At 38.7% G+C, this 27,204-nt stretch overlaps 1 protein-coding gene across 19 annotated transcripts in view; it reads right to left on the bottom strand.

The window, feature by feature from the left end:
- Positions 1-208: 208 nt before the first annotated feature.
- The window catches only part of TBCEL (tubulin folding cofactor E like), a 66,938-nt gene continuing 39,942 nt past the window's right edge, over positions 209-27,204 (bottom strand). For all 19 annotated transcript variants that reach the window (XM_086338326.1, XM_086338329.1, XM_086338333.1 and 16 more), the window contains one exon: positions 209-4,190. In XM_086338326.1, coding sequence (XP_086194452.1) covers positions 3,872-4,190 — 319 coding nt within the window. In that variant the 3' untranslated portion in view covers positions 209-3,871. The remainder of the gene's footprint in view (positions 4,191-27,204) is intronic.

Raw genomic sequence — 27,204 nt, 5'->3', positions numbered from 1 at the left:
CATTTCCTATGAATCTTTGTTTTGCAGCTTTAATCGCTAACTTTGACAACATGCCAACTAAATTTCTTAAGCTGATCAGATCCTTACCAGCTTAGGCCCAGTTCCCTAGAGGACTCAACCAGAGCACTATCGTCAACTTTTTGATATATAAAAATAAACATGTACTTTGACGACACAACTCCAGAAAAGAAAAATCAGAACACAAAGAGAAAGTGGACTTGGATTTTTAATTTTTTTAAAGATTATCTCTCTATATATATATTAATAAAAAGTGCAAAGAATAGACCTTCATGTTTAAATTATATTCTAAAATAAAATATATATATTTCCATTAACTGCAGGAGACAACTGGCAAGTAAAGAGCCTGAGAGAGTCCAGTCCCTCTCCATCACTACAGTGGACACGTATTCGAAGGAAGCACCTATGAAAAATAGAGTGTTCAACAACACACCTGGTAACACAGAGAGCTTCTGAGTGTTCTTGGAAGCAGTTGGTTTGCATTTGCAATCCAACATGAAATGAGGGGAAAAGTCAAATTCATCAGTGGAAAGGACATCGCTTAGAACAATCTATTATTCTGTTTTCTGTTTTATTTGCCCTGGAGCCTAGCACCTCCCATGGAGCAAGCCACCGTCAACACATGGGCTCCTGAAAGCAGTCACCTGCGTGCCTCAAATGGTGACATGTTACTGGTGTAGCAAGTCTTCCCTGTTCATAACACTGCTGATTTAGCAACATAGCTACAACATTGGGTTAGAATTGAACTTTCCTTTCTTTTTAAGGAAACAAACTTTAAAAACATAGCATCATAACATTTGGCTCTGTTACATACAGCTCATGTTTTGGGCTTATTTTCACCAAAAGGTCTTAAAGGAACAAGGGTTATATAATATCTGCTTTCTTAGGCATTTACAGTCACGGTGGCAATAGGTTACAGAAACAATAGAAACTTTCAATAAGGAAAAAAGATACATGACTCTGAACTTTTTTTTTTTTAACGCAATGTGGGATATTTCAACAATTCAAATTCAAAAATTTATTTCCACTGTGGTTTCAGCAGCTCCATGCCCACATGAAAAGGATGCCTCAGTTTTGACTTGGTTTTCTTTTATTACTCCTTTCCTTTTTCATAACTGAAAAGAATTTCTATTTTAGAAAAGATATGTTCTATACACTGTGCCTGTAGCAACATTATCTGTAATACTGGCTATGACAGAATTTTGCTTCATAAATGTCAATGATATGCTCTCGCTGAATCTGGATGGAGTTAACATTAAAACACAGATAAGCTACAATCAATTATGCATAACTTGTTGACTCAAAAATCCATGGTCTCTCTTCTCCTTCTTTTTGGCCTGTTATAAAAATAATTTTGGTTACAAGTGTCTACACAGCACCAATTTTATTTCAAGAGCAGCATCTTTACTCGGCCACCCAAATAAGTCTACATGTATACATGCTCAAACAGCTTTTCTCATTTACTTCCGTTCTGTAACTCTAAAAGACTGATAATTGCATTAGATCTTGTCTCAATCAAAAATCATTTAGCAATTATTAGAACCATCAATTACAATGTCCCCCAAATACCCACGGCCATTGAATTAAATGAGAAGTTCCCTTGACATGCAACTGTGTAATTGGAGAATTAGGCCTGCAGCTGATGGGCACTGTGTTCTGTAATAGCAGAAGGAACAAGTCTCTAATAATAAAAAAGCATTTTCATAAAACTTTGTCATATATAAAATATCTTATTAATTGTTACTATTTCACTGATGATTAAAGCGTAACACAGGTGTTCGCTCTGCTTTCTGCTGTGAGACAGTCGTGGGTCATACAACCTTAAAAAATAAGAGCTCATCTGTTTCCCAGGCTGACAAAAGCGACGGGCTCAATTACACTGTTTCTCTCTCACACTCATTTGCACTCACACACACGTACACAAAGCACCCACAGTTTTAATTGTCATGACACTGTTGCCACACTTTTTCCCACCTCCAAAAATCTGTCAGGAAAATGTGATTGCAAAATAATTATTCTTGTCTATACCCCACCTGGATCTCCATTGTTCATTTTTATGATTTTGAAAGATAAAGTCTGCAGCAGCAGGAGAGCTGGCCTCATTCATCTTCCTAAACCCTTTGGTTTCCACCTTCAACATTACGGTGAATGTAGATTTGACTCAGCAAGCCTGGGTCAAAGGCTTTACAGATACTGAACCTGAAGTGCATTAAGAGAATAAACATCTGCTATTGTGGCCTAGGATGACTGAAAAAGTAGCAATAATAAACACAACTTTGTATCTGAGAAGGGTTTTACAAGAGTCATCTAAAAATTTCGTAAGAAATTAAGAGTTTGTAGAAGCAATGGAATCATGTAACAAAGGTCAAAAGGTCAAATGCAATCAGATAACAATGACATTCTTTGAAAAATACTTCATGTGCACATTTTCTGCCCCAGTGGCACTAAGTCCTTCTCAAGTCTCCCATCAGTAAACACGGTGGATCCAGAAAAACATATATCAAAGGAAGAGACTACACTGATTAACAAAGGAACAGAAGAACAAACCAAAAGATGTCAGAGCAGGTAAGGACTACCTTTTAAAGGGAAGTGCTTTAAATATGATTGTGCAAAAAACATAACTTGGAGGCAAATCTGAAGTTTTGACACTTATACTTTACTCAGAGATTAGTCAGAGCTGTTCTCCTGTAGGGGCAACTAAGTTGAAACATAAAACAAAAAGAATTGTTTAATTATGACATCACAAAATCCCAGGGAAGAACTGGGAATCAAAGATCCCTTTGACGAAAATTTCCCACTTTTTCTAATGCAAAGTGCGAGAGCAAAGACTTCAAATGATGCCAGGCAGGAAAGTCACGACACACTTTCTCCCATATCCCCTCTACGTGACTCCCTCACACATACTACCAAGAGTTTACTAGGTAACTCTTAGCTCTCCTGGCATGTATATCCATTGCACTATTGAATTCTTCATAAAGTCAGGCCTCCATTCCCAATAAAGTAATGAAAAAGATAGATATGAAAAAAATACATTCAAAAAGCAAAGAACTCTGGGATTTGACCTATCTCATGTCAGTAATGGGTGATCTAGTGGGGGAGGAACATTAAGACCGGGACAGTCACACACAGAGCTCAGACTGCTCGTGCCTGCGCTTCCAGCAGCCCGTGTTCCCTCATGGACTCTTCTTCCAGACCCTAACAGAACTAAAGGTTCCAACTGAGTACCTGAGATCAGAACCAGGTTGAGAAATGCTTGAAACATGTGACATTATTTCAAATGGGAGAAATGAAGAAAAAAACCTACCCAAGTTGAGAAATGAGAAGTTAGGTACAGACAGAATAAAACTATTGGGCAAACGTGCAGACACAAGTCAAAAGGAAAAACTGAACTCAAGAAGGAAAGGAGAGAGGGAGGGGAAAATGGAAGAACTGAGAGAGACATGCTGGCCCTTCCTGGAAAGATTCCTTGTCTCCTGATTTAAGCGCAAGATGCCCTTCTGGGGGGACGCACTGTTCACACCAGCGTCACAAGTGTACCTAAGTGGTCATGACGACCACGTGGTAGACAGATCCCAGTGAACACAGTTAGAAGTCGGTGCTGCCCAGGCATCTCTCATGAGGGTGGGCACAGGGACTGGGGATGTGGCCAATTCTGGTGGCAGAGCCGAAGGAATAGGTGGTAGAAAATACCAAAAACAGCCCCCTAACCCATTTTAGAGGGAAATATACAAAACCCCCCAAAACCTAAACAAAACAAAACTAAGCAAAACAACCTTCTCCCTCCTGAAGAAAACCTCACGGAACAAATGCCCTGCAAGTCCTAATGCGTGTGTTCTCACAAGGCTGGCGGAGATTATTTTGTCTTGGATTCCACAAAAATTTTGTCTCCATCCCTAATGCCAAAAGAATGCAAGGCTCGAGAGCTGTACTTCATTTCCTCTGGGCCAAAGGGCGCTTCATGGTCCAAATAGTAGAGAAGCATGTTGCTCGTGGGTAACTGAACTAGAGTTTTTAATTGTTTCTTTAGTTCTGCAACTGTTTGGTCCAGACGAATGCTCATCTCTTCCACCTGGTCGTTAAAGTGGACTTCCACTTTCGCACTGCTCTGGGGCCTCAGGTCCACTTCTGCCAAAGGCTCCAGCTTCCCATATTTTGTAATGAGTTCATGATACCTAGAAGGGAAAAAAAAGAAAACCAAAACAGTGATACCTAAGCCACCAGCACAAGAACTACTGACTTCTTCAGAACTACAGGTAAACTACTGTTATTCTCAACATCTAATATCCTAGTCTAATATTATATCTGCTTACCTGTCTACCTATCTACTGTGAGTATGTGGAATCTGTGATCTGACATGGTTGTCTCCTTGAAATCTCAGTAAAACCCCATCCTTGCAGAGAGGGGGTTTCTTCTAAAGATGGCTATCATGCCTGCTGCTAATAATTATGAAAGAATAGGCTTAGAGAGGAGAGGAGAGGAGAGGAGAACCTAATAATTATGAAAGAATAGGCTTAGAGAGGAGAGGAGAACCTAAAAAGGTAGACACTACAAAGGTTACAGACAGAAGCCTAGTCACTCTGTAGAACCCACTTGCTTTGGCATCATCACCAAGGTGTGTAGATACCTAAGCCCGTGTTTTTGGTAATAGCTGGAAAGACGGACATAGACCAGCAGTTTCTGACTCCACAGAAGCCATAACTTACAAACAAAAACACTGTTGTAAAAAATAGTTGTATATTAGCTATTAACTCTGATTTTTCAGTGATGCTTTGTTTGAATGGTCCTGCCTAGCCTAGTTGACTGTAATATAAGGAGTTTGTGGAAGAATCAAGAATATGTTCTGGTAAAAAAAGTGGTAAATGAGGGATACAAGTTCCCTGATCAAGGCAGGAATTAAGAGCCAAAGATACTAGGAGGAAAGTGAATTATGCAGGTGGGACCAGGGCCTAAGAGGACAAGTTTCCCATGTGGAAAATCTTGTCTCGTCTGCCAGCTTTGGAGAATGTAGGTTTGATCTCCCTGTGGATGCTGAGCAGTTTTCTACAAACCAGAGAGGGAAAAAGTGCTGAAAAAGATCTGATATTAGCTTTACTATAACCAAGATATACTGAGGTTAATTCTGGATCAGAATACAGTGGTCATAAGCTTGCTACTCCCCCACGTTTTCCACCCTACTTTGGCTTTAACTCAGTTGAATCAGTGTTGTAACTAGGTTGGTAGAACACTGAAACTGCAGTAAGACCTCTGTGGTCAGGGATGGAGGCAATCATTGCCATGAAGTGGCTGCTGCTGCTGCTTAGTCGCTTCAGTCGTGTCCGACTCTGTGCGACCCCAGAGACGGCAGCCCACCAGGCTCCCCCGTCCCTGGGATTCTCCAGGCAAGAACACTGGAGTGGGCTGCCATTTCCTTCTCCAATGCATGAAAGTGAAAAGTGAAAGTGAAGTCACTCAGTCGTGTCCGACTCTTAGCGACCCCATGGATTACAGCCTTCCAGGCTCCTCTGCCCATGGGATTTTCCAGGCAAGAGTACTGGAGTGGGGTGCCATTGCCTTCTCCGGGGATCAGGTAAAATAGCACTGGCCTTGGAGTCAGAAGATCTGATGTCAGAGTCTTGACTTATAATTAGTTGTGTGACTTACCAATTCACTCAATCCTTTCGTATCTCAGATTCCTCACTAGTAAAACTGGGATAATAAGTCTGTTCTTCCTACCTTATAAGACAGTTGTGAGGCTTATACAAAATAACAGATGAGTAAGAACTTGACGACCTCATGCGAAGAGCTGACTCATTGGAAAAGACCCTGATGCTGGGAGAGACTGGGAGCAGGAGGAGAAGGGGATGACAGAGGATAAGATGGCTGGATGGCATCACTGACTCAATGGACATGAGTTTGAGTGAACTCCGGGAGTTGGTGATGGACAGGGAGGCCTGGTGTGTGCTGTAATTCATGGGGCTGCAAAGAGTTGGACACGACTGAGCAACTGAACTGAACTGAAGAACTTGTAAATTCTAAGTCCATATACAAATAAGTATTAAGACTCCATTCCTGTTGCCTGGGACTTGTATTATTAAAACACACATACCCTTTAAAAAACATATGACTGAAATCTACTTAGGAAGGACTTCTTTGAAAAGATGGTGGTATGATGAAACACATTACGGAAATTTCTCCCAGATCTTGGACCCCAAATAATATTTTTTAAGGGTAAAATATTACCCCAGCAACTAATACAGAAAAAGAGGGAACAGTCTCATTGAAATAGCCCTTTAAAAGGAACCAAAAGCTTTGTGCTATGTGGTTTTGTTAATAAGCAAGGATCCTAATTCAGCCCCTAGAAGACATTATGGAGAAAGAAGGTAAGGAAACAAAACCCTTACCAAGGTCAGTACCTTTAGTGTACTAACCAATACTTTTATTATTATTTTTTTTTATTCTTCCAATTTTATTTTATTTTTAAACTTTACATAATTGTATTAGTTTTGCCAAATATCAAAATGAATCCGCCACAGGTATACATGTGTTCCCCATCCCGAACCCTCCTCCCTCCTCCCTCCCCATACCATCCCTCTGGGCCGTCCCAGTGCACCAGCCCCAAGCATCCAGCATCATGCATCGAACCTGGACTGGCAACTCGTTTCCTACATGATGGATTAAAGACAATCTCTTTAACAAGTGGTGCTGGGAAATCTGGTCAACCACTTGTAAAAGAATGAAACTGGACCACTTTCTAACACCATACACAAAAATAAACTCAAAATGGATTAAAGATCTAAACGTAAGACCAGAAACTATAAAACTCCTAGAGGAGAACATAGGCAAAACACTCTCCGACATACATCACAGCAGGATCCTCTATGACCCACCTCCCAGAATACTGGAAATAAAAGCAAAAATAAACAAATGGGACCTAATTAACCTTAAAAGCTTCTGCACATCAAAGGAAACTATTAGCAAGGTGAAAAGACAGCCTTCAGAATGGGAGAAAATAATAGCAAATGAAGCAACCGACAAACAACTAATCTCAAAAATATACAAGCAACTCCTACAGCTCAACTCCAGAAAAATAAACGACCCAATCAAAAAATGGGCCAAAGAACTAAATAGACATTTCTCCAAAAAAGACATACAGATGGCTAACAAACACATGAAAAGATGCTCAACATCACTCATTATCAGAGAAATGCAAATCAAAACCACTATGAGGTACCATTTCACACCAGTCAGAATGGCTGCGATTCAAAAGTCTACAAATAATAAATGCTGGAGAGGGTGTGGAGAAAAGGGAACTCTCTTACACTGTTGGTGGGAATGCAAACTAGTACAGCCACTATGGAGAACAGTGTGGAGATTCCTTAAAAAACTGGAAATAGAACTGCCTTATGATCCAGCAACCCCACTGCTGGGCATACACACTGAGGAAACCAGAAGGGAAAGAGACACGTGTACCCCAATGTTCATCGCAGCACTGTTTATAATAGCCAAGACATGGAAGCAACCTAGATGTCCATCAGCAGATGAATGGATAAGAAAGCTGTGGTACATATACACAATGGAGTATTACTCAGCCATTAAAAAGAATACATTTGAATCAGTTCTAATGAGGTGGATGAAACTGGAGCCTATTATACAGAGTGAAGTAAGCCAGAAGGAAAAACATAAATACAGTATACTAACGCACATATATGGAATTTAGAAAGATGGTAACAATAACCCGGTGTACGAGACAGCAAAAGAGACACTGATGTATAGAGCAGTCTTATGGACTCTGTGGGAGAGGGAGAGGGTGGGAAGATTTGGGAGAATGGCAATGAAACATGTAACCAATACTTTTAAATTTAGAGCAAATGGGGCTGAAGGAGAATGGAGTCAGCTGGGAGGAAGACTAAGGACATCCCTCAGGGATCAGAAGGCGCTACACCCCACTGCCAGTATGTCAGGATCTTAGCAAGGGGAAACAAAACAAAGCAAAATAGTCCACACGAACAAAAAGCAAAACTACCAGGACTTGAAATTTTCCAAGGCTCCAAATTAAAAAAGCAAAATGACTCAAAGTCCAAGGGTATCTTTCTGTTACCCAGTCTCCTAGCGTATGACTTCAAGTAAGTGAAACTAGGTTATGATAATTTAACAAAATCTTGGGAAAGATAGCAGAACCCAGGGGTCAAATAAAAGCTGAACCCAGTTCTACAGATGTTTTCCCTTCAGACTACAGGAAAGTAGATAGAATTGTAACACCCCAGACTCTCAGACTCTGTCCAGGAGGGACAAAATAAACAGTGGTGAGGGGTCAGGAGTTTATTTAGACCATGTTTCAGTACAGACATGGTCTAGAGAGTGGGACTCACTTTTAAGCATAAGCAAGAAGATAAGACAAAGAGGCAACTAAGCACATACCACACAGCAAAAGGAATAAAAGAGAGAAACTCATAAGTGAAAGGCAGAGGAGAACTCGATCTCAAAGAAAACATCTCAATGAAATGAAAATGCCCCACAGATACTCTAAGGTGCAGAAATTACTAAGTGCATTAATATCATAAAACAGGAGCTCAAAGATAAAGGATAAGCAGCAGAATGAGATGAAAAACAAGATTTCAGCATCAGTGAAAGAGACTGAGCAAAATAATACATTTCCTACCAAATAAATAAATTAGAAAGCATGACCCAGGAATATTATACCTCACCAAGTTTTGTTTTGTTTTTTTTTTCCCCAGAAATAAGCTTAACAAGCAAACTTAGGGAATATAGAACCCTCGATTCTTTTTGAAAAAGAAAAACACTAGTCAACAATGAGATTACAGAACTAGTGGTAAGCCCTGAATCTATTTAAATATAAAACTTAATATTAGAGCTGTATAATCCTATACTTATTTGTACTTGACATTAGAGTCAACTGAATTTATCTCAAGCATAAACATATTTGTACACAAAATTATGGCCCATGTGCAGAAATTAGCCTACTTGTTACAACCGGTCAAGTCTACCTACAAATTAAATGACCTATAAATTAGGACACTCTAAGGTCTTATAGTTTTCCCTAACTCAACACGTACAAAGATAATTCATTGTTGCTCCCCAACCTTATTCTCTTCTAGTCTTTCTTATCTCAGTAAATGGCACCAGAAACTATCTAATCATCCCAGCCAGAAACTGAACAGTCGTCCGGATTCCTTCCTATCTCTCTTCTCCACTTCTCCCACTCATCAATTGCTGTGTCATACTAATTCTATTCCTAAATATTTCATGAGTCTATCTGCATCTCTTTGCCCACTTGTCTTGTAAATTCAAGCCACTATCATTAATAACATGGATTGCCACAGCTTTCTTTGGATGCATAAGCTGGATGAGTCTCCTCAGTATTTGTTCCAACCTCATACTACAGAGATGAAAACTACATTTACCACCCTTCTTTTCAGGTGAGATTTAACTTTCATCAATCTCATTCAACAGCCCGGGGAGAGAGAGTTGCTCTAGCAGTGGGTGGGAACAGCTTGGTTAGAGGCTTCCTAATATCAGATGGTGGTTCACATAGTGTGTTCCTGCAGTCGACTCCCCTGGCAGCAGCTTGCTGGTCTCCAGGTCACAGCCAAGGTGGTGTGATCCACCCCCAGGGACAGCAGCGTCCTGAGCACCCCCTTATCTGGTGCTAGTGGAGGAAGCAGTGCCCTTGGTGGCCTAGTTCTGCAGTACCACTCTAGACAGAATCCCAGGGAGGCAGCCCTTCTTCAGATTCTATAACACCTTATTCCTTGTATCAAATCCCTTTCTTCTTAAAACAGCTCATGTGGCTCCTCTTACCTGAATCTCAAATGATATTCCTTTCAATGGTTTCCCAAGACCTTACTTAGAGTGGCTCCCCAATTACTCTTGTCTATATTATAGCCAAAGTCATGGTTATAAAACACAAAGTTGACCACAATATTCTTCTCTTAAAATCACATAAGACACAGAGAATAATGTCTTAAGTCTTTAATATGATTAAGATGGGCAGAATTTTGTCCATTCCCAATCATCTCCATTCCCTGGTGTTATTCTCAAGATTATATCATGCTATGTGGCATAGTTGATCCTAAAATAGGGAGATTAACTGGATACCTATGTGCACGCTCAGTCGCTTCAGTCGTGTCTGACTCTTCAAAACCTTATGGACCATAGTCCACCACGCTCCTCTGTCCAAGGGATTCCCCAGGCAAGAATACTGGAGTGGGTTGCCATGCCTTCCTCCAGGGGAATCTTCCCGACCCAGGGATTGAACCCACGTCTCTTATGTCTCGTGCACTGGCAGGTGGATTCTTTACTACTAGTGCCACCTGGGAAGCCCATTAACTGAGTGGGGCCTAATCATCAGATCAGATCAGTAGCTCAGTCGTGTCCGACTCTTTGCGACCCCATGAATCGCAGCACGCCAGGCCTCCCTGTCCATCACCAACTCCCGGAGTTCACTGAGACTCACGTCCATCGAGTCAGTGATGCCATCCAGCCATCTCATCCTCTGTCGTCCCCTTCTCCTCCTGCCCCCAATCCCTCCCAGCATCAGAGTGTTTTCCAATGAGTTAACTCTTCGCATGAGGTGGCCAAAATACTGGAGTTTCAGCTTCAGTATCATTCCTTCCAAAGAAATCCCAGGGCTGATCTTCAGAATGGACTGGTTGGATCTCCTTGCAGTCCAAGGGACTCTCAAGAGTCTTCTCCAACACCACAGTTCAAAAGCATCAAGCAAAGAAACTTCTCCAGCTAACAATAGAAGAGGAAGTGAGGGAGACTCCAAGCATGAGAAGGACCTGATACGACACTGCTGGCTTGAAGACGAAGGGAGGCACATGGAAAGCATGAGCAGAAATAGCATTAAGCTGCCATCCTGAACAAGCCTGAAAGGTGACGCTTCTCCAGAACCTCCAATAAGGAACACAGCCCTGTTGCCTGACTCCTTGATTTTGGCCTTGTGAGACCCTAAGCAGAGAACCCAGTTAAACCATCCTGTGCTCACACTTTTGACCCATAAAAATTGTTAACATAATAAGCAGACATTGTTTTAAGCCACTAAGTTTACAGCAATTAGTTATAGCAGCAACAGAAAACTAATACATTGATTATAAAAGTGTCTTCATGATTTCATTCCCATGTAACTTTCCAAACTTATTTTGTGTCATCAATATAACCACATCCTATACCTATTTTTCACTTATTTAATCTTAAAATCAAGGTTTATTTATTGATTTTGAGGTAACGTCAGCAGAGTTTTGTATATGGATGAAAGCCTGGATATGGACTATAACAAATACTGACTCTTTATGCTATAAAAATGAAGAAAAAATATTAAAGTTGTGACTCACAATAACTCACTACATATACTGAATATGTAACCCTAAAAGTTACATGATTTTAAGATAATATGTTTATCCCCAAATATCTTTATTTTGGATTATTGTTTAGCAAGGCAAATAAGTAGATACAAAAAAAATCATGATTTTACAAAATGCCCAGTAAATTTTAGAAACCAATTTCTCAGTCCACCAGCTTAGAAATTTTATTCATTATTCAAAAGTTCATCTAAACAATGTCTGAACTATACCTGCATATTCTGTATTATCTGTGCTTTTCTTGGCATCATCAGCCCCAAAGCTATAGCCATAAGAGGTGAATGGCTTTTTTCTTCTCAAAACTGTATGATTTCTGATGATTAAGTGGTCTTCAAAATGAATGATCTCAATTTATAGTCTACCAATCAGTACTTCTATCTGGCTATTAAAAAGTATTTAATATTTGTGAGTCTCACTCCTGAAGTGGGCAAAATGCTATAGGCCTACCTTGGAAGATACTGCTGACAAGGATATACTGTAATAAGCAAATGCTAAAATGTAGTATATACTGTGTTTGTGTTCAGTAGTTCTGAAAACCATTCCCCCATGACCTTCCAACAGAAAATGACCAACCACAAGAGAAACAAAATTCACTACACACAGCATAAAGGCCAGCATGACCGCATGGGTAACTGAAAATGATAAATGGAAACCAAATGCTCGCTGCAACCTTGTGAAGAACACTACCCACAGACAAACTGGCATCGTGCTTTTTTCCTCCTTCTTATTAAATAAAAACACCCACAGAGAGAAAAGCTTCTTTCAACTTTAAGAGTCTTTGAATGGTGAGGAGTTAGAAATTAGTTACTTGTAAAGTGGGTTGTGGGTGGCACTAACAAAGGGGGGACTGGAGAATGAAGCCACGCTTAGTGGAGCTGGGGCTGGGCACTCCACTCCCAGTGCGCATAAATAAGCCTTCACACACGAGGGGCTCCTGGTCCACGGCACACCTGCCTAATGGGACAGACACATGAGCATATTTTAGTAGCATGATGGTCAGGTTGGGAGAGGTATGTCCCTTTCTCCTTACTGCCTATTTTCACTCTTGATTCCTAAGATAGCTAGGAACATTTCCTCAGTTACAGTTCAGTCACTGGTCCAAGAAGCTAGAACAAAGACCTGGCACACTACTTGAAAAAGACTAGGTTTCCACCTTAAATCTCAGTCTGAGGGTGAGTTTATGAAAAACCTAATCCCTAAAGATGAACAGAGACAAAGGTGACCTTGCAGTCTTATAACTATCCTAAGCAATATGAACATAATATTTTATATAATTTTTAGGAACATGGAAGACTAAAGGAGGCCTTGAAGCAAAGGTTTTAGCTGGCAGAAAGTACCACATTTGGACCTCATGTCTCCAAATCCATAAAAACGGCAGCTCACAATCTCAAGGAGCATCCTAGAGAAAAATGATGAGTCTTACATAAAATGCAAGTGTATCACCACAATGGCATTATGGGTATCCCAGAAGTGTTCCATCTCTCCCTTGAAACTATCTGGAGGTGTGCTCACAGGGGCCTATCCAGTAGTGTTAAGCTAACAATTCTACTACTCTATTGAGTCTCAAAAGCAGACTCATGGAATCAACTAGAGTATTTATTCTAAATAAAGCTATTTTACTTCAAAATAAGGTCTTCCCTTGTGGCTCAGCTGGTAAAGAATCCATCTGCAATGCAGGAGACCTGGGTTCAATCCCTGGGTTGGGAAGATCCCCTGGAGAAGGGAAAGCCTTTGCACTCCAGTATTCTAGCCTAGAGAATTCCATAGACTGTATAGTCCATGGGGTTGCAAAGAGTTGGACATGACTGAGTGACTTTCACTTTCACTTCAAAATAAATCCCTTGGATTGTAAGGAGATCAAACCAGTCCATCCTAAAGGAAATCAGTCCTGAATATTCATTGGAAGGACTGATGCTGAAACTCCAATATTTTGGCCACCTGATGTGAAGAACTGACTCCTTAGAAAAGACCCTGATGCTGGGAAAGATTGAAGGCAGGAGGAGAAGGGAACAACAGAGGATGAGATGGTCAGATGGCATCACCGACTTGATGGACATGAGATTGAGCAAACTGTGGGAGTTGGTGATGGACAGGGAAGTCTGGCGTGCTGCAGTCCATGGGGTCACAAAGAGTTGGACTCGACTGAATGACTGAACTGAACTGAAATCCCTAACAAAGACATCTCTCTCTTTAAGGAATGCAACAAATAAAACATGAAAAATCCCTTATGCTTCTCTTGGATGAACAAAATCATTAAGAGTAACTAGAAGAAAACTATTCACACGGTTTACTTTGTTTCCTAAGGTATTACAAAAGATTCAAAATATATTTCAAACATCTGATTGCTGTTATTTAATCTCTCTTGTATGGTAGGCTTTCTCTCTTTTTTCACATGGTATCATACCATGGCATGGAAGAGGAAATGGCAACCCACTCTGGTATTGTTGCTAGAAAAATGCCATGGACAGAGGAGCCTGGCAGGCTACAGTCCATGGGGTCGCAAAGAGTCAGACACGACTGAGCACACACACACACACGCATATCATGGCATATCAAGGATTGCCATAGCAGTCTGCAGCTGGGATTTTGCACTCTACTTAAACAGTTTCCTCAAAGTCACCAACATCTTTAAAACACATAAAACATCACATTTCAGAAGCAGAAAAGATCACAGAGATCATCTACTACATACTTTACAGATAAGTAATTGAATTGAGGGCCAGTTTGCTATAGAAGAATGAAAGGTAGAAAGTAGAATTTGGGTCTTGTTCTCAGACCATCATTCTTTCTCAGTTATCACCATCTTAATGGTTTGGTGCAATAATGAATACTGCTCTAGAAATTCTCTTCTCCTTTTACATTACATTGCAATCTATTTTTACAGGTTTTCTTTTTACCATCTACACTTGGGTTGTACTCAAAATTCACTCCCAGATTCTCATCCCTTTTCTGTCCGTGATCTTCCATCATGGAGCTCATTCTCTCACTTAAATGAAGCCATAGATGCTCCCCACTTGTCTTCCTCAAGCTTCTGTATTTAACCTACATCCAGAATTACTTATTCTCATCATTGACACAGAGCAAAGTGTCTGGAACTGAACTTAGTATTTTTCATATAGTTTTCCATAAAGACTTAGAATTTTGTTTCAATTTACTATTTCTTAAATTCAAGTACTGACAAAGTTGCCTAGTAAATGGACAGACACCTAGTCATAAATAGAATACTATATAGCAGATAAGTAATTATTTGATATACACTTATCAATATGATTAAAACCCTGAACAAAATGGTTCCATAAATTCACATTTTAACGTATTTCTGCTCCCAAAGCAGAATAAAATGGATAAAATATGAAAGAGTTGAATTGCAAGAACACATGGCCCAGTCTCAAAAATAAGAGATATCTCCATGGATCAGAAACTGAACAGAAATACAAAGCATACAACTGAAACTATAGGACCACTGGACTCCAAGTTCAAAGCAGGTAGTAGCAGTCAGGAGTTAAATTCTTGTTAAGCAAAGGTGGTTAAAAGTACCCCACAGGAGCTACAGGAACTCAAGCCGGTATCACTGCCTGAAGTATTAATAGAGTTAGGGTAATGTGAGGTTGGGCATGAAATAAGGAGGCAAAAAACTGCTGCAGATCCACTTCCTCAGGCTACCTCTTTTGACCAATGGGTCTAGGTAAAGGAAGTAAAAAGATAACTCTTCCAAAAGGAACTGAATCAAATAACCTACTGCTAGGGGTTTCCCAGGTGGCACAGTGGTAAAGAATCTGCCTTCCAGTGTAAGAGACATAAGAGATGTGGGTTTGATCCCTGGGTCAAGAAGTCCCCTGGAGTAGGAAATGGCAACCCACTCCAATATTCTTGCCTGGAAAATTCCAGACAGAGGAGCCTGGCGGGCCATAGTCCATGGAGTTAAAAAGAGATGGACATGACTGAGCAACTGAGAACATACACGCACACATCCTGCTTAGATGACTAGATTTACACTAAACTCAGTAATTAGTGGGATAGGGTCTCCAAAATCCATTGTGAGAGCTGGTTCTAAATCAAGAGTCTAGGGAGCCAGTTAGAGACAACTGCAAAAACCATTACAAAGGGAGAGGTAAGCTCAAAAGATATATATATGTAAATAACAATATATATATATAAGTAGCAATCCTCAACGTGTATATATCTAACAAGAGAGCTTCAAGATAATGAAACAAAAACTGGTAGAACTGGAAGCTGAAATAGACAAATCCATAGTTACAATTAGAGACTTTAGCACTCCTTTCTCAGTAATTAACAGAATAAGAATGCAGAAAACTGTGAGCAATATAAAGACCTGGCCAACACTACAAACTTGACTGACATTTTTAACACATGTTTTCTAGCAACATCAGAAAACATGTTTTTTACCTAGTGCATATGGAACTTTGTCCAAAACAGACCATGTTCTAGGCCCCAAATATACCTTTATTAGGTTTAAAATAATTGAAATAATACAAGATATGTTATCTGACTATAATAAACTTAATTATAAATCATTAACAGAAATATAACTGGAAAATCCCCAAGAATTTTGAAAATACACAACACACATGTAAATAACTCATGGGTCAAATAGAAAGTCACAAGAAAAATTAGAAAATTTTCTAAATTCAATAAAAATACAATATATCAAAAATTATAGAATGTAGCTAAAGCAGTTGATTAAAGAGAAATTTATAGAATTAAAGGTTTACAAAGAAAAGAGGTCTCAAATCAATAATCTAAGCTTCCACCTTAAGAAAATAGAAAAAGATGAGCAAAGTAAACTCAAACCAAGAAGAAGGAAGAAACTAATAAAGATATGAGAGGAAAATAAGTGAAATAGAAAGCAGAAAACCAAGAGAAAACCCATAAAACCCAAAGCTGGTCCTTAAGGTTAGTGAACCTGATAAGCTTCTAGCCAGACTGATCAAGAAAAGAAGATACTAATATCAGGATTAAATGAGGAGACATCACTCTAAAACATCAAAGGTTTATAATAAATAAATATTATGAACAACTTTATGCTAATAAATTCAATACCTAAGATAAAATGAATTCCTTCAAAGACACAAACTATCAAAGCTCATTCAAGAAGGAACAACTTGAATCAAGCTGTATCTATTAAATAAATTTAATCATAGTTAAAATCTACAGTAAATATCAGGCACAGATGGCCTCACTGACAAATTCTACAAAATACTTAAGAAAGAAATAATATTCTACACAAACTCTTTCAGAAAAGGGAAGAAGAAAGAACACTCACAAACTCATTTTATGAGGCCAGCACTATCCTAAAATTCTAGTATTAAACCAAGACAAAGACATTAAGAAAAAGAAAATTACAGATATATAAAAACAATCCTCATGAATATAGACACAAAAATTCTCAACAAAACATCAGCAAGATAAACCTTCCAATACATAAAAAGATTAACATTATAGTATAGCCAAGTGAGATTTATTCTGGGAATTTAAGGCTGGTTAAACATTAAAAAAAAAAAAAAACCAGTTAATATAATTCACTGTAATGGCACACTAAATTAAAAAAACTACATGAAACAGTGTGGAGATTCCTTAAAAAACTGGAAATAGAACTGCCTTATGATCCAGCAATCCCACTGCTGGGCATACACACTGAGGAAACCAGAAGGGGAAGAGACACGTGTACCCCAATGTTCATCGCAGCACTGTTTATAATAGCCAGCACATGGAAGCAACCTAGATGCCCATCAGCAGACGAATGGATAAGAAAGCTGTGGTACATATACACAATGGAGTATTACTCAGCCATTAAAAAGAATACATTTGAATCAGTTCTAATGAGATGGATGAAACTGGAACCTATTATACAGAGTGAAGTAAGCCAGAACGAAAAACACCAATACAGTATACTAACGCATATATATGGAATTTAGAAAGATGGTAACAATAACCCTGTGTACGAGACAGCAAAAGAGACACCAATGTATAGATCAGTCTTATGGACTCTGTGGGAGAGGGAGAGGGTGGGGAGATTTGGGAGAATGGCATTGAAACATGTATAACATCATGTATGAAACGAGTCGCCAGTCCAAGTTTGATGCACGGTACTGGATGCTTGGGGCTGGTGCACTGGGATGACCCAGAGGGAGGGTAGGGGAGGGAGGAGGGAGGAGGGTTCAGGATGGGGAACGCGGGTATACCTGTGGCGGATTCATTTCAATATTTGGCAAAACTAATACAATATTGTAAAGTTTAAAAATAAAAAAAAAAAAACACTTCATGAGTTTCTTAAGAGATGTAGAAAAAGAGGGAAAAAAGAAAAATAAAGAGATAAAGAAAAATAAAAATAAAGAAAAAAGAAGAAAAAATAAAAGAGAAGTATAAGTCATATAGATTGGAAAAGAAGATATACCTGTGCCTTGTCATATACAACATGACTGTCTACAATGAACTCACCAAAGAACAAAGAGGCAAAAAATCTACCAAGGTTGCAAGATACAAGGTCAATATACAAAAACTAATTGTATTTCTATCCTAGCAATGAACAGTTGAAAACTGAAATTAAAAATAGTACTATTTATCATAGGGCTTAGATACATGAAATCCTTAAGTAAAAATGTAATAAAATATGGGCAGGATTTATGTGGCAAACTATGAAACACCAATTACTTAAAGAAATCATAGGAAACTTAAATAAATGGAGAGATACATTGGTTCATGGACAGGAAGGCTCAGTATTATTAAGATGTCAATTCTACCCAAATTGTTCTACAGATTCAACAAAATCTCAAGCAAAATCCCAGCAGGAATTTTTTTCTAAAATTCAATAACTTATCCTAATACTTATATGTAAAGGCAAAGGAATTAGAAGAGCCAAAATAACTTTGAAAAGAAAATCAAAGTTGAAATACATACTGCCTGGATTTCAAGACTTATTTTAAAGCTACAGTAATCAAGACAGCATAATACTGGCAAAAGGACAGACACATAGACCGGTGGAAAACAAGAGAGAATCCAGAAATAGAGTCTACCTATACAGTTAATTGTTTTTTCAACAAAGGTATGAACTTAGTTAAATAGTAAAAAGATAGTCTTATCAATGTTTAGTCTTATCAACTAAACAATGACATTCATATTTTCAAATTAAAACAAAACAAAAAATTAATCTATATCCTAGATCATATACAAAAATTAACTCAAATGAATCAATGTGCTTAAATGTAAAACCTAAAACTATAAAATGCCTAGAAAACATAAGAAATCTCTGTGATCTAAGATTTGATATAACGCCAAAAGCATAATCCATAAAAAAAAAATCAGTAAGTTGAATGCCATCAAAATTTAAAATGCCTGCTATTTGAAATAACTGATAAAAAATAAAATAACAAGCCAGCCTGAGAGAAAATATTTACCAAACAATTGTCTGATAAGGGATATATCTATCTATCTATCTGTCTATATATGGAGTATATAAATAACTCTCAGAATTCAATAATAAGAAAAGAACCCAGTACAAAAATGGGCAAAAGATTGTAACATATATTTCACCAAAGAAGGCATCTGGGTAGCAAATAAGCGCATGAGAAGATGCTCTATACCATTAGTCACTAGGTACATACAAATTAAAACCACTATGTATCTATTAGAATGGCTAAAATTAAAGACAGAAACAAGAAAACTGAATATACCATGGTGGTGAGGATTTGAAGCAACAGCATTCTCATATGTTGCTGATGGGAAAGCAAAATGGTACAGTCACTCTAGAAAACAGCTTGACAAGTTAAACATATACTTCCCACATGACTCAGCAATTCCACTTCTCTGTATTTACTGAAGAGAAATAAGAATTTATGTTCACACACAAACCTGTGAGTGGTTATCATAGCTTTCTTAATAAATTGCCCAAAAGGGTAAACAACCAGAATGTACTTCAGCTGATAAATGTCTAAATAAACCATGTCCTACTGAACAGTATAAAGGATCTAACTAGTGATACACACGAGATGAATCTCAAATGCATTATGCTAAATAAAAGAAACCAGATTCAAAAAGCTACCTACATCTCCTTTTAGAAAAGGACAGAGTTACTAGATAGAAAATCAGCAAGAACAGAGATATGAACAAAACAATCAACAGTGTCTAACGGACACACAGTGAACACTCCACTCTACAAGAGCAGAATACACAATTTTCAAGCACCCATGGAATAATCACCAAGGTGGGCATAAAATACACTTTAGCAAATTTAAAAGAATTGATATTATACAAAGTATGTTTTCTGACCATAATGGAACAAAAGTAGAAATCAGTATCGGAAAGATAAGAGGAAAATTCCTAAACACTTGGAAATTAAACTTCTAAATAAACCATGAGTCAAAGAGGAAGACTCAAATAAAATAATTATTTTTTAAAACAAAACTGAATGGAAATTGAAATATAACACATTAAAATACGTGGGACGCCAGCAGTGCACACAGTGACATTTATGGCACTTAAATGTTTATTAGAAAGTCCTCAAATTAAGAATCTATATTCCTACGTTAAAAACTAGGAAAAGAGCAAATCAAGCAAAAGGAAGGAAATAATCAGAAATCAATGGTTTTTTTTTAAAGGAAAACACTGAAAACTACAAAACATTGTTGAAATAAATTAATGAGGACATAAATAAGCAGAAAGATGATCCATGTTCATGGATTGAAATACTTCATATTATTAAAATGTCCACATTTAATACAATCTACAGATTCAACACAATTCCTATCACTATCTCAATAGCATTTTTTTTGCATATACAGGAAAAATAATCCTCAAATTTATACAGAATCTCAAAGGATCCTGATTAGCCAAAAAAATTTGGAAGGGAAGAATAAAATTAGAGGACTCACATTTTCCTTATTTCAAAACATATTATTAAGCTACTGTAATCAAAATAGCACGGGACTGGCATAAAGACAGACATATAGGCCAATGGAAGAGAACAGAGAGGGCAGCAATAAAACTCACATATATGGTCAAATGACCCATAAAGGTTTGAAGACCACCCAACAGTGAAAAGACAGTTTCTTCAACAAATGGTGCTGGGAAAATTGGGAAAAGAAAGTAGACTCTTACCTTCATCATATACATAAATGAACTCAAAATGTATTAAAGACCTAAATGTAACATCTAAAACTATAAAATTCATAGAAGAAAATATAAGGGGAAGCTTCATGACACTGGATTTGGCAATGATTTCTTAGATACTGGGGCTTCCCTGGTGGCTCAGAGGGTAAAAGCATCTGTCTACAATCCTGGAGACCCGGGTTTGATCCCTGGATCAGGAAGATCCCCTGGAAAAGGAAATGACAACCCACTCTAGTCCTCTTGCCTGGAAAATCCCATGGACTGAGAAGCCTGGTAGGCTGAGTGACTTTACTTCTTCACTTCACACCAAAACCAGAGACAACAAAAGCAAAAATAGACTTATGAGACTATATCAGACCTAAAAAACTTTTGTACATCAAAGCATACAATTAACAGAGGTAAAAGGCAAATTACCAAATGGGAGAAAATACCTGCAAATCACATATCTGATAAGGGGTTAATATCCAAAATGTATGAAGATATCCTACAACTCAACAACAAAAAATATAAAAACAGATTTAAAAAGATTCTCTGAATTAAATGGAAAGACATCTTATGTTCACAGATAAGATGTAACAGCATCAAGATGTCAATTCTTCCAAATTAGTCAATGAATTCAATGTAACTGGAATCCAAATTACAGCAGGATTTTTGTGAAACCTGATAAGCCAATCCTAAAATTATAGGGAAAAGGATCTAAAACATCTAATCTGAATTAGATTCAGTTAACCTGAATCTAGAAAAAGAACAATTAGGTGAGGAAACATTCTTCCTGGGAGTTCAGACTTACTATAATTTAACAATGTAATAGAGCAATTTTGTAATGGTACAGGAATGGACTATACATCAATGGACTAGAACAGGACTCTGACAAAGAATCATGAATATACATAAAAAACTAGATATATAACTGAACTGGTATTACAGATCAATGGTGAATACCAATTATCATTGTGGAGGAAAAAAACAGTCTTAGATTGCTATTAGAGACTAAACACAAAAATAGATTCCAGACAAATCAAAGCCATAAATGTGAAAGCACTTTTAGAGAAAAGCCCACAAGATTATATTCAGTGATCTTTGGAAAGGAAATGATTTCTTGACCAAGATGGAGTAAGAATAAAGCACAGAGGGGCTTCCCTAGCAGTCCAGTGGTTTAGGACTCTATGCTTCCACTGCACGGCTGTGGGTTTTGATCCCTGGTCGGGGAACTAAGATCTCACACACTGTACAGTGTGGCCAAAAATTAAAAAAAAAAATACACTGTAGAACAAAGGACTGATACACGTTATAGTAAATTTTTAAAACTTCTTTTCAACAAAATACAAAGTGAAAATATCAGATTGAAAAAAAAACTGCAGTGTATATTGACAAAGTATAAGAAGATCCCACTTTATACTTTAATAGATATATAAAATATAATAAGTAGACATCAACTATATACATCAAATTCTTGTCAGTGGTTGGTTACTTTTTGGAGTAAGAAATAGGACTAAGAACAGAGACAAAAAAGTACTCCAGTTTTATCTGTAATATTATCTATTTCAATGAAAAAATAAACAAGTAAAATATTAAAAATCATCAGTCCTGAACCATGTGAACATGAGTATTTATGTATTATTCTCAGTATTTTATTTTAATTCTAAAAAAGCAAACAAAAACAATAAAAGATAAAACTGGCCCCATGCCCTGGCCAAAACAAAAAGTTTAGACAACAAAGAAAAGTTCCCCCAAGACCATGATTTGGGAGGGCTGGTTCTCATTCTTTCTTTCCTTTGCAGCTATGTTCAAATTCTCATACATTAACTCTAATCAAGATTAGGAAAGCAGCCTATCTTCTGCTGGGCTGGGAAAGTGGAAAGAAGTCACAATCAAGTCCAAGGTAATCGGAATGACAAAAGCGGTAAGCAACAGGGAGAGCTAACATTTCAGAGGCTCTCCATGGCGCGCCAAGCAGAAAGCCCCTTTTGTTTCTCATCAGACTTGCAGCTGAATGTGAGGAGTGCTGTGTCATGGCCCTTGTCAGAGGATGATGGAGGCTGGCAGTATGGAGAAGCCCAGGAGGCTCTGTCCAACGGAGGAATGTTCCCTCACAACAGCAGGTCCTCTGTCTGGAAGGGATATGAGGGAATGACCCGGCACACTAGGATTTCTCCAGCACCCAGGGCAAAATAAGCCTTCATTGAGGTGGGGTCCAAATACAGCCTGCTGCCCTGCTCTCACAGTAACATGAAGATACAATCAGCTCCATTTAGAAAAGCCATTAGTCTTAAGCAGGAAAAAACATGCTCTCCATATTTTAAAAAGCTGGTTACCACTAATGACAATCCAATAAACATTTGAGGAATGCCTACTACAATTCCTGACATCATAAATAAGGATTTCCCAGGGCACAGTTTAGGGACTCCTTGGGACAAACATAAAGTGAGATACCAAAAGAGGATAAAAGCAAAAAGAAAAGCCTTTAAGAAAACTTTATTTCTCGCACTGCCACTCTGTCTCTGACAACAGCATTTCTTCCCATCAAATAACTGCTCACTGGAGCTATGCCTCTCGTAACTCCCTTTTATGAAAAACAAAATTCTAAAGTCTAAAAAAAGACACCCCAAATCAATGCATTTACTTTCCCTGTCTTTAAAAATAAATAGAAACCATTGGACCCCCCCAAAAGATACATGATATGTTGATTTCTAAAAGAAAAGTTACCATGGTTTTTCTTTTTCTGTTTCTCTTTAAAACTAAACACAGGGGAGCTGTGTATTAGTTAAGTAGGAAATAAGTAACTTAAATTCAATCTCTCAGGAAATTAAGAGATAAAGAAAACATGAAACAAAGGAAAAACTGATAAATACAGGCAATGTAGAGAGATGTCTGATAAACGGAAAGGCAAAAAATAATAAATAGGTACATTTTAACATGCGCCAGATTCATAAATGTGGAGTTTTTTCTCTCTAAATGGTACTTTTATACCCCTAGAGAAATCAGACCTATAAATACCAGAAAACACACAGAATTTCACGAGGTATTTTCTAAAAATGGCTTCAAATTATACAGTGAAATTCAGTCCTAATATGTACCTCTGTAAAGAGAAATAAATGACCACTGATACACATATCCTCCTTTACTCAAGTCTCAGTTATTAACTAGGCCTCTGGGTCTCTCTCAGCCCCTCCTTCTAAAAACAAACCTAAATCTGCCCACATAACTTTCCCACTTGAAGCCTTTCAATGATTTCCACATGGCCCACAAGAAGTCCTAGTCTACTGGAATGGCCGAAAAATTGATGCTTTTGAACTGTGGTGCTGGAAAAGACTCTTGTGAGTCCCTTGGACTGCAAGATCCAACCAGTCCATCCTAAAGGAGACCAGTCCTGGGTGTTCATTGGAAGGACTGATGCTGAGGCTGAAACTCCAATACTTTGGCCACCTCACACAAAGAGTTGACTCACTGGAAAAGACCCTGATGCTGGGAGGGATTGGGGCCAGGAAGAGAAGGGGACGACAGAGGATGAGATGGCTGGATGGCGTCACTGACTCGATGCACATGAGTTTGGGTGAACTCTGGGAGTTGGTGATGGACAGGGAGGCCTGGTATGCTGCGATTAATGAGGTCGCAAAGAGTCGGACACGACTGAGCGACTGAACTGAACTGAACTGAACTGGCATGGCACACCAACGTCTTGGCCTGCTCTGGTTTCTACCTTCTTCCCCAGTGTTATCTGCCACGACTTCCCATTTAATTGCTTATCATTAAGTCATACTGGAACTAAAGACTTATTTCATACCTCTGTGCCTTAACTTCCCACAAACTCCCTTCTGTCTGGAATATTCTCCCCCTCATCTTCACCAGATTAACTCAGTAATAAGAAATGTAGGTTGCTGCTGCTGCTAAGTCGCTTCAGTCGTGTCCGACTCTGTGCGACCCCATAGACGGCAGCCCACCAGGCTCCCCCGTCCCTGGGATTCTCCAGGTAAGAACACTGGAGTGGGTTGCCATTTCCTTCTCCAATGCATGAAAGTGAAAAGTAAAAATGAAGTCGCTCAGTTGTGCCCGACTCTTAGCGACCCCATGGACTGCAGCCTACCAGGCTCCTCCGTCCATGGGATTTTCCAGGCAAGAGTACTGGAGTGGGTTGCCATTACCTTCTCCAAAGAAATGTAGGTTCAGATCAGATCAGATCAGTCACTCAGTCATGTCCGACTCTTTGCAACCCCATGAATCGCAGCACGCCAGGCCTCCCTGTCCCTCACCAACTCCCAGAGTTCACTCAGACTCATGTCCATTGAGTCAGTGATGCCAGGTGTTGATAAATACAAATAATGGTAGGTTAAGAGAATGACAGGAGACAGAGGTGTGCTGTTTCAGCTAGTTTGGTCAGGAAGGGAGTCTCTGATGAGGTATCAGAGAGCCCAGCAGTTGCTGTGGCACATTCTGAACAGGGGAAACGATGCAAAGGCCTGAGGCGGAGTGTGCTTGGTGTGTTTGACGAACGGCAAGGATTTTTTTCCCCATGTATTTGAGTTCTTATAAACTGGCTGCCATGTGGAGAACTGGGCTTCCCTGGTGGCTCAGATGGTAAATGAGAATGCAATGCAGAAGACCTGGGTTCGAACCCTGAGTTGGGAAGATCCCCTGGAGGAAGGCATGGCAACCCACTCCAGTATTCTTGCCTGGAGAATCCCCGTGGACAAAGGAGCCTGAAGGGCTACAGTTCATGGGGTCGCAAAGAGTTGGACATAAATCTCCAAGAATGGAGAGATGGAGAGACTAAGCACAGCATGTGGAGAATATGGGGCAAGGGTGGATATAGGGAGGCCAATTGTAATAGGAAAGAACAAATCTGACTCCATATTAGATCTATTTTACTTAACCTCTGTCTTCTATTGCTTTGCTTCAAGTTAAGAATGTTGCTTATAGCCTGAAATATAATACAGGTTAGCCCATTCTCATGACTCTGACCTTTAAAACTGCAACATTTTCCATTGGATAAGATATGAGATATAAAAAGCTGCAGGATAGAGAACAGCACTTCTCTCCTTGGAGGTTTACAGGACATCAGTGACCTGACCTACTCAGACAGCTAATAAAGGATTACCACAGCAAGAAGTTTGCAAAAACAAACCAAATTCCCTCCCCTTTTAATATAAAAGAAGCCTGAATTCTAACTCAAGTAAGATGATTCTTTGGGATGCTAATCCACCATCTTCTCAATCTTCTGGCCTTCAAAACAAAGTCGCTCTTCCTTGTCCTAACAACTTGTCTCTTGATTTATTGGCCTGCTGTGCAGTAAACAGTGCACACTTAAGAGCTGGTAACACAATTGGAAGGCTACTATAATAATACAGGTAAGAGATGAGGAAGGCTTGAACTAAAATGATGCTAAGAAGTATTAAGATTCTATATATTTTTGAAAGCAGAATTGAAAAAAACAAAATGGACTAGTTGTGGGGTATAGGAGAAAGAAATCAGGGATGGTGCCCAACTCTTAATCTTGAGCAAATGGAAGAATGAAGAGATGGAGGAAAACGTGCACAGCATCAGATAAAGCAGGGAAGGCGAGGGGCCAAGGAAAGGTAAAGAAGGGACCAAAAGTTAGATTTTGGACACATTAGGGTTAAACATCAGATAGAGATGTCAGGTAGATATCTGGAAATATTAGTTTGGAATTTAGGGGCAGATAGATCAAAGCTGAATAAATTTGGCAATTATTTGAAATTAAAAGATGTGGAAAGCCATAGGACTAGATAAAAGTACCTATGGGATGAGTACAGAAGAGAAGAGATGCAAAGATGAAATCCTGAGATAACTGGATTTTTAAAAGTTGGGAACATGAGGCGCCTCCAGCAGAGGAAATATATCTCTAGCTTAGTGCAGATGGCAACCTTCTTAAGAATAGATACTACTATTTTGCCTTATCTGCAGCTTCTGGCTCAATGCCTCTTAGTTCATAGTAGGTATTCAGTAAATAAATTAAACTGCCCTTTGAAACCCATCTAGAATCTAGAGTTATTTCCTAGAAGGTCTCCTGGTAAAATATGAGAGTCCAACAACTGAAATATGACCAACACAGTGAGGACATCTTTTCAAGCACTGGCAGCACCCACTGAACTGATTCTGAAATAGCACACCACTGCCATACAAGCCATGAAGAGACCAGGCAGAAATGAAGACTCTAAAAGAAAACCTACTGATTGGAAAAGCAAACACTATGATGTTTAAAGACCAAGAATCATGCAACAGAAATTTTTCATCTTCTATTGTTTTACAAAATAAATAAATATGAAACATATGGGCAACTCCTCTGCTTTTTGTGTGTGTGTCTGTCCATAATTACCATAAACAGACACAGTAGAGAGGCTAAGCTTCCAGCTCCACCTACCAGTAGAAGGGGAGCACCTGTAAGGAATTATAACACTCTTAATAAGTATGTCTCCCTTCAGTCCTCTAAACATTTTATTCTGTTCATCATAAAAAATTGAAGTGGTACAGGTAACTGGAGCTTATATTTTATTCTGAGATAGAAAAAAAGAATATGTAAATTTCTGGATCGTCTTTAAAGTCTTCTGTTGCCAAAATGACTAATCATATGGAAACAGATGTGTGTGAATAATCCGACTGACTCACAAAATAACTTTGCTACCATAAAGGACACTGAATGGATCATAACGGCCTTTTATTCGAGCTCTCAAATGACATTTTG

This window comes from Bos grunniens, chromosome 15 (assembly GCF_055505025.1).
Source record: "Bos grunniens cultivar Pamir isolate PY7600 chromosome 15, Bosgru_T2T1.0, whole genome shotgun sequence".
Taxonomy (NCBI): Eukaryota; Metazoa; Chordata; class Mammalia; order Artiodactyla; family Bovidae; genus Bos; species Bos grunniens.
Note: the sequence above shows the minus strand (reverse complement) of the source record. Positions and strands in the feature narration are given on the sequence as shown.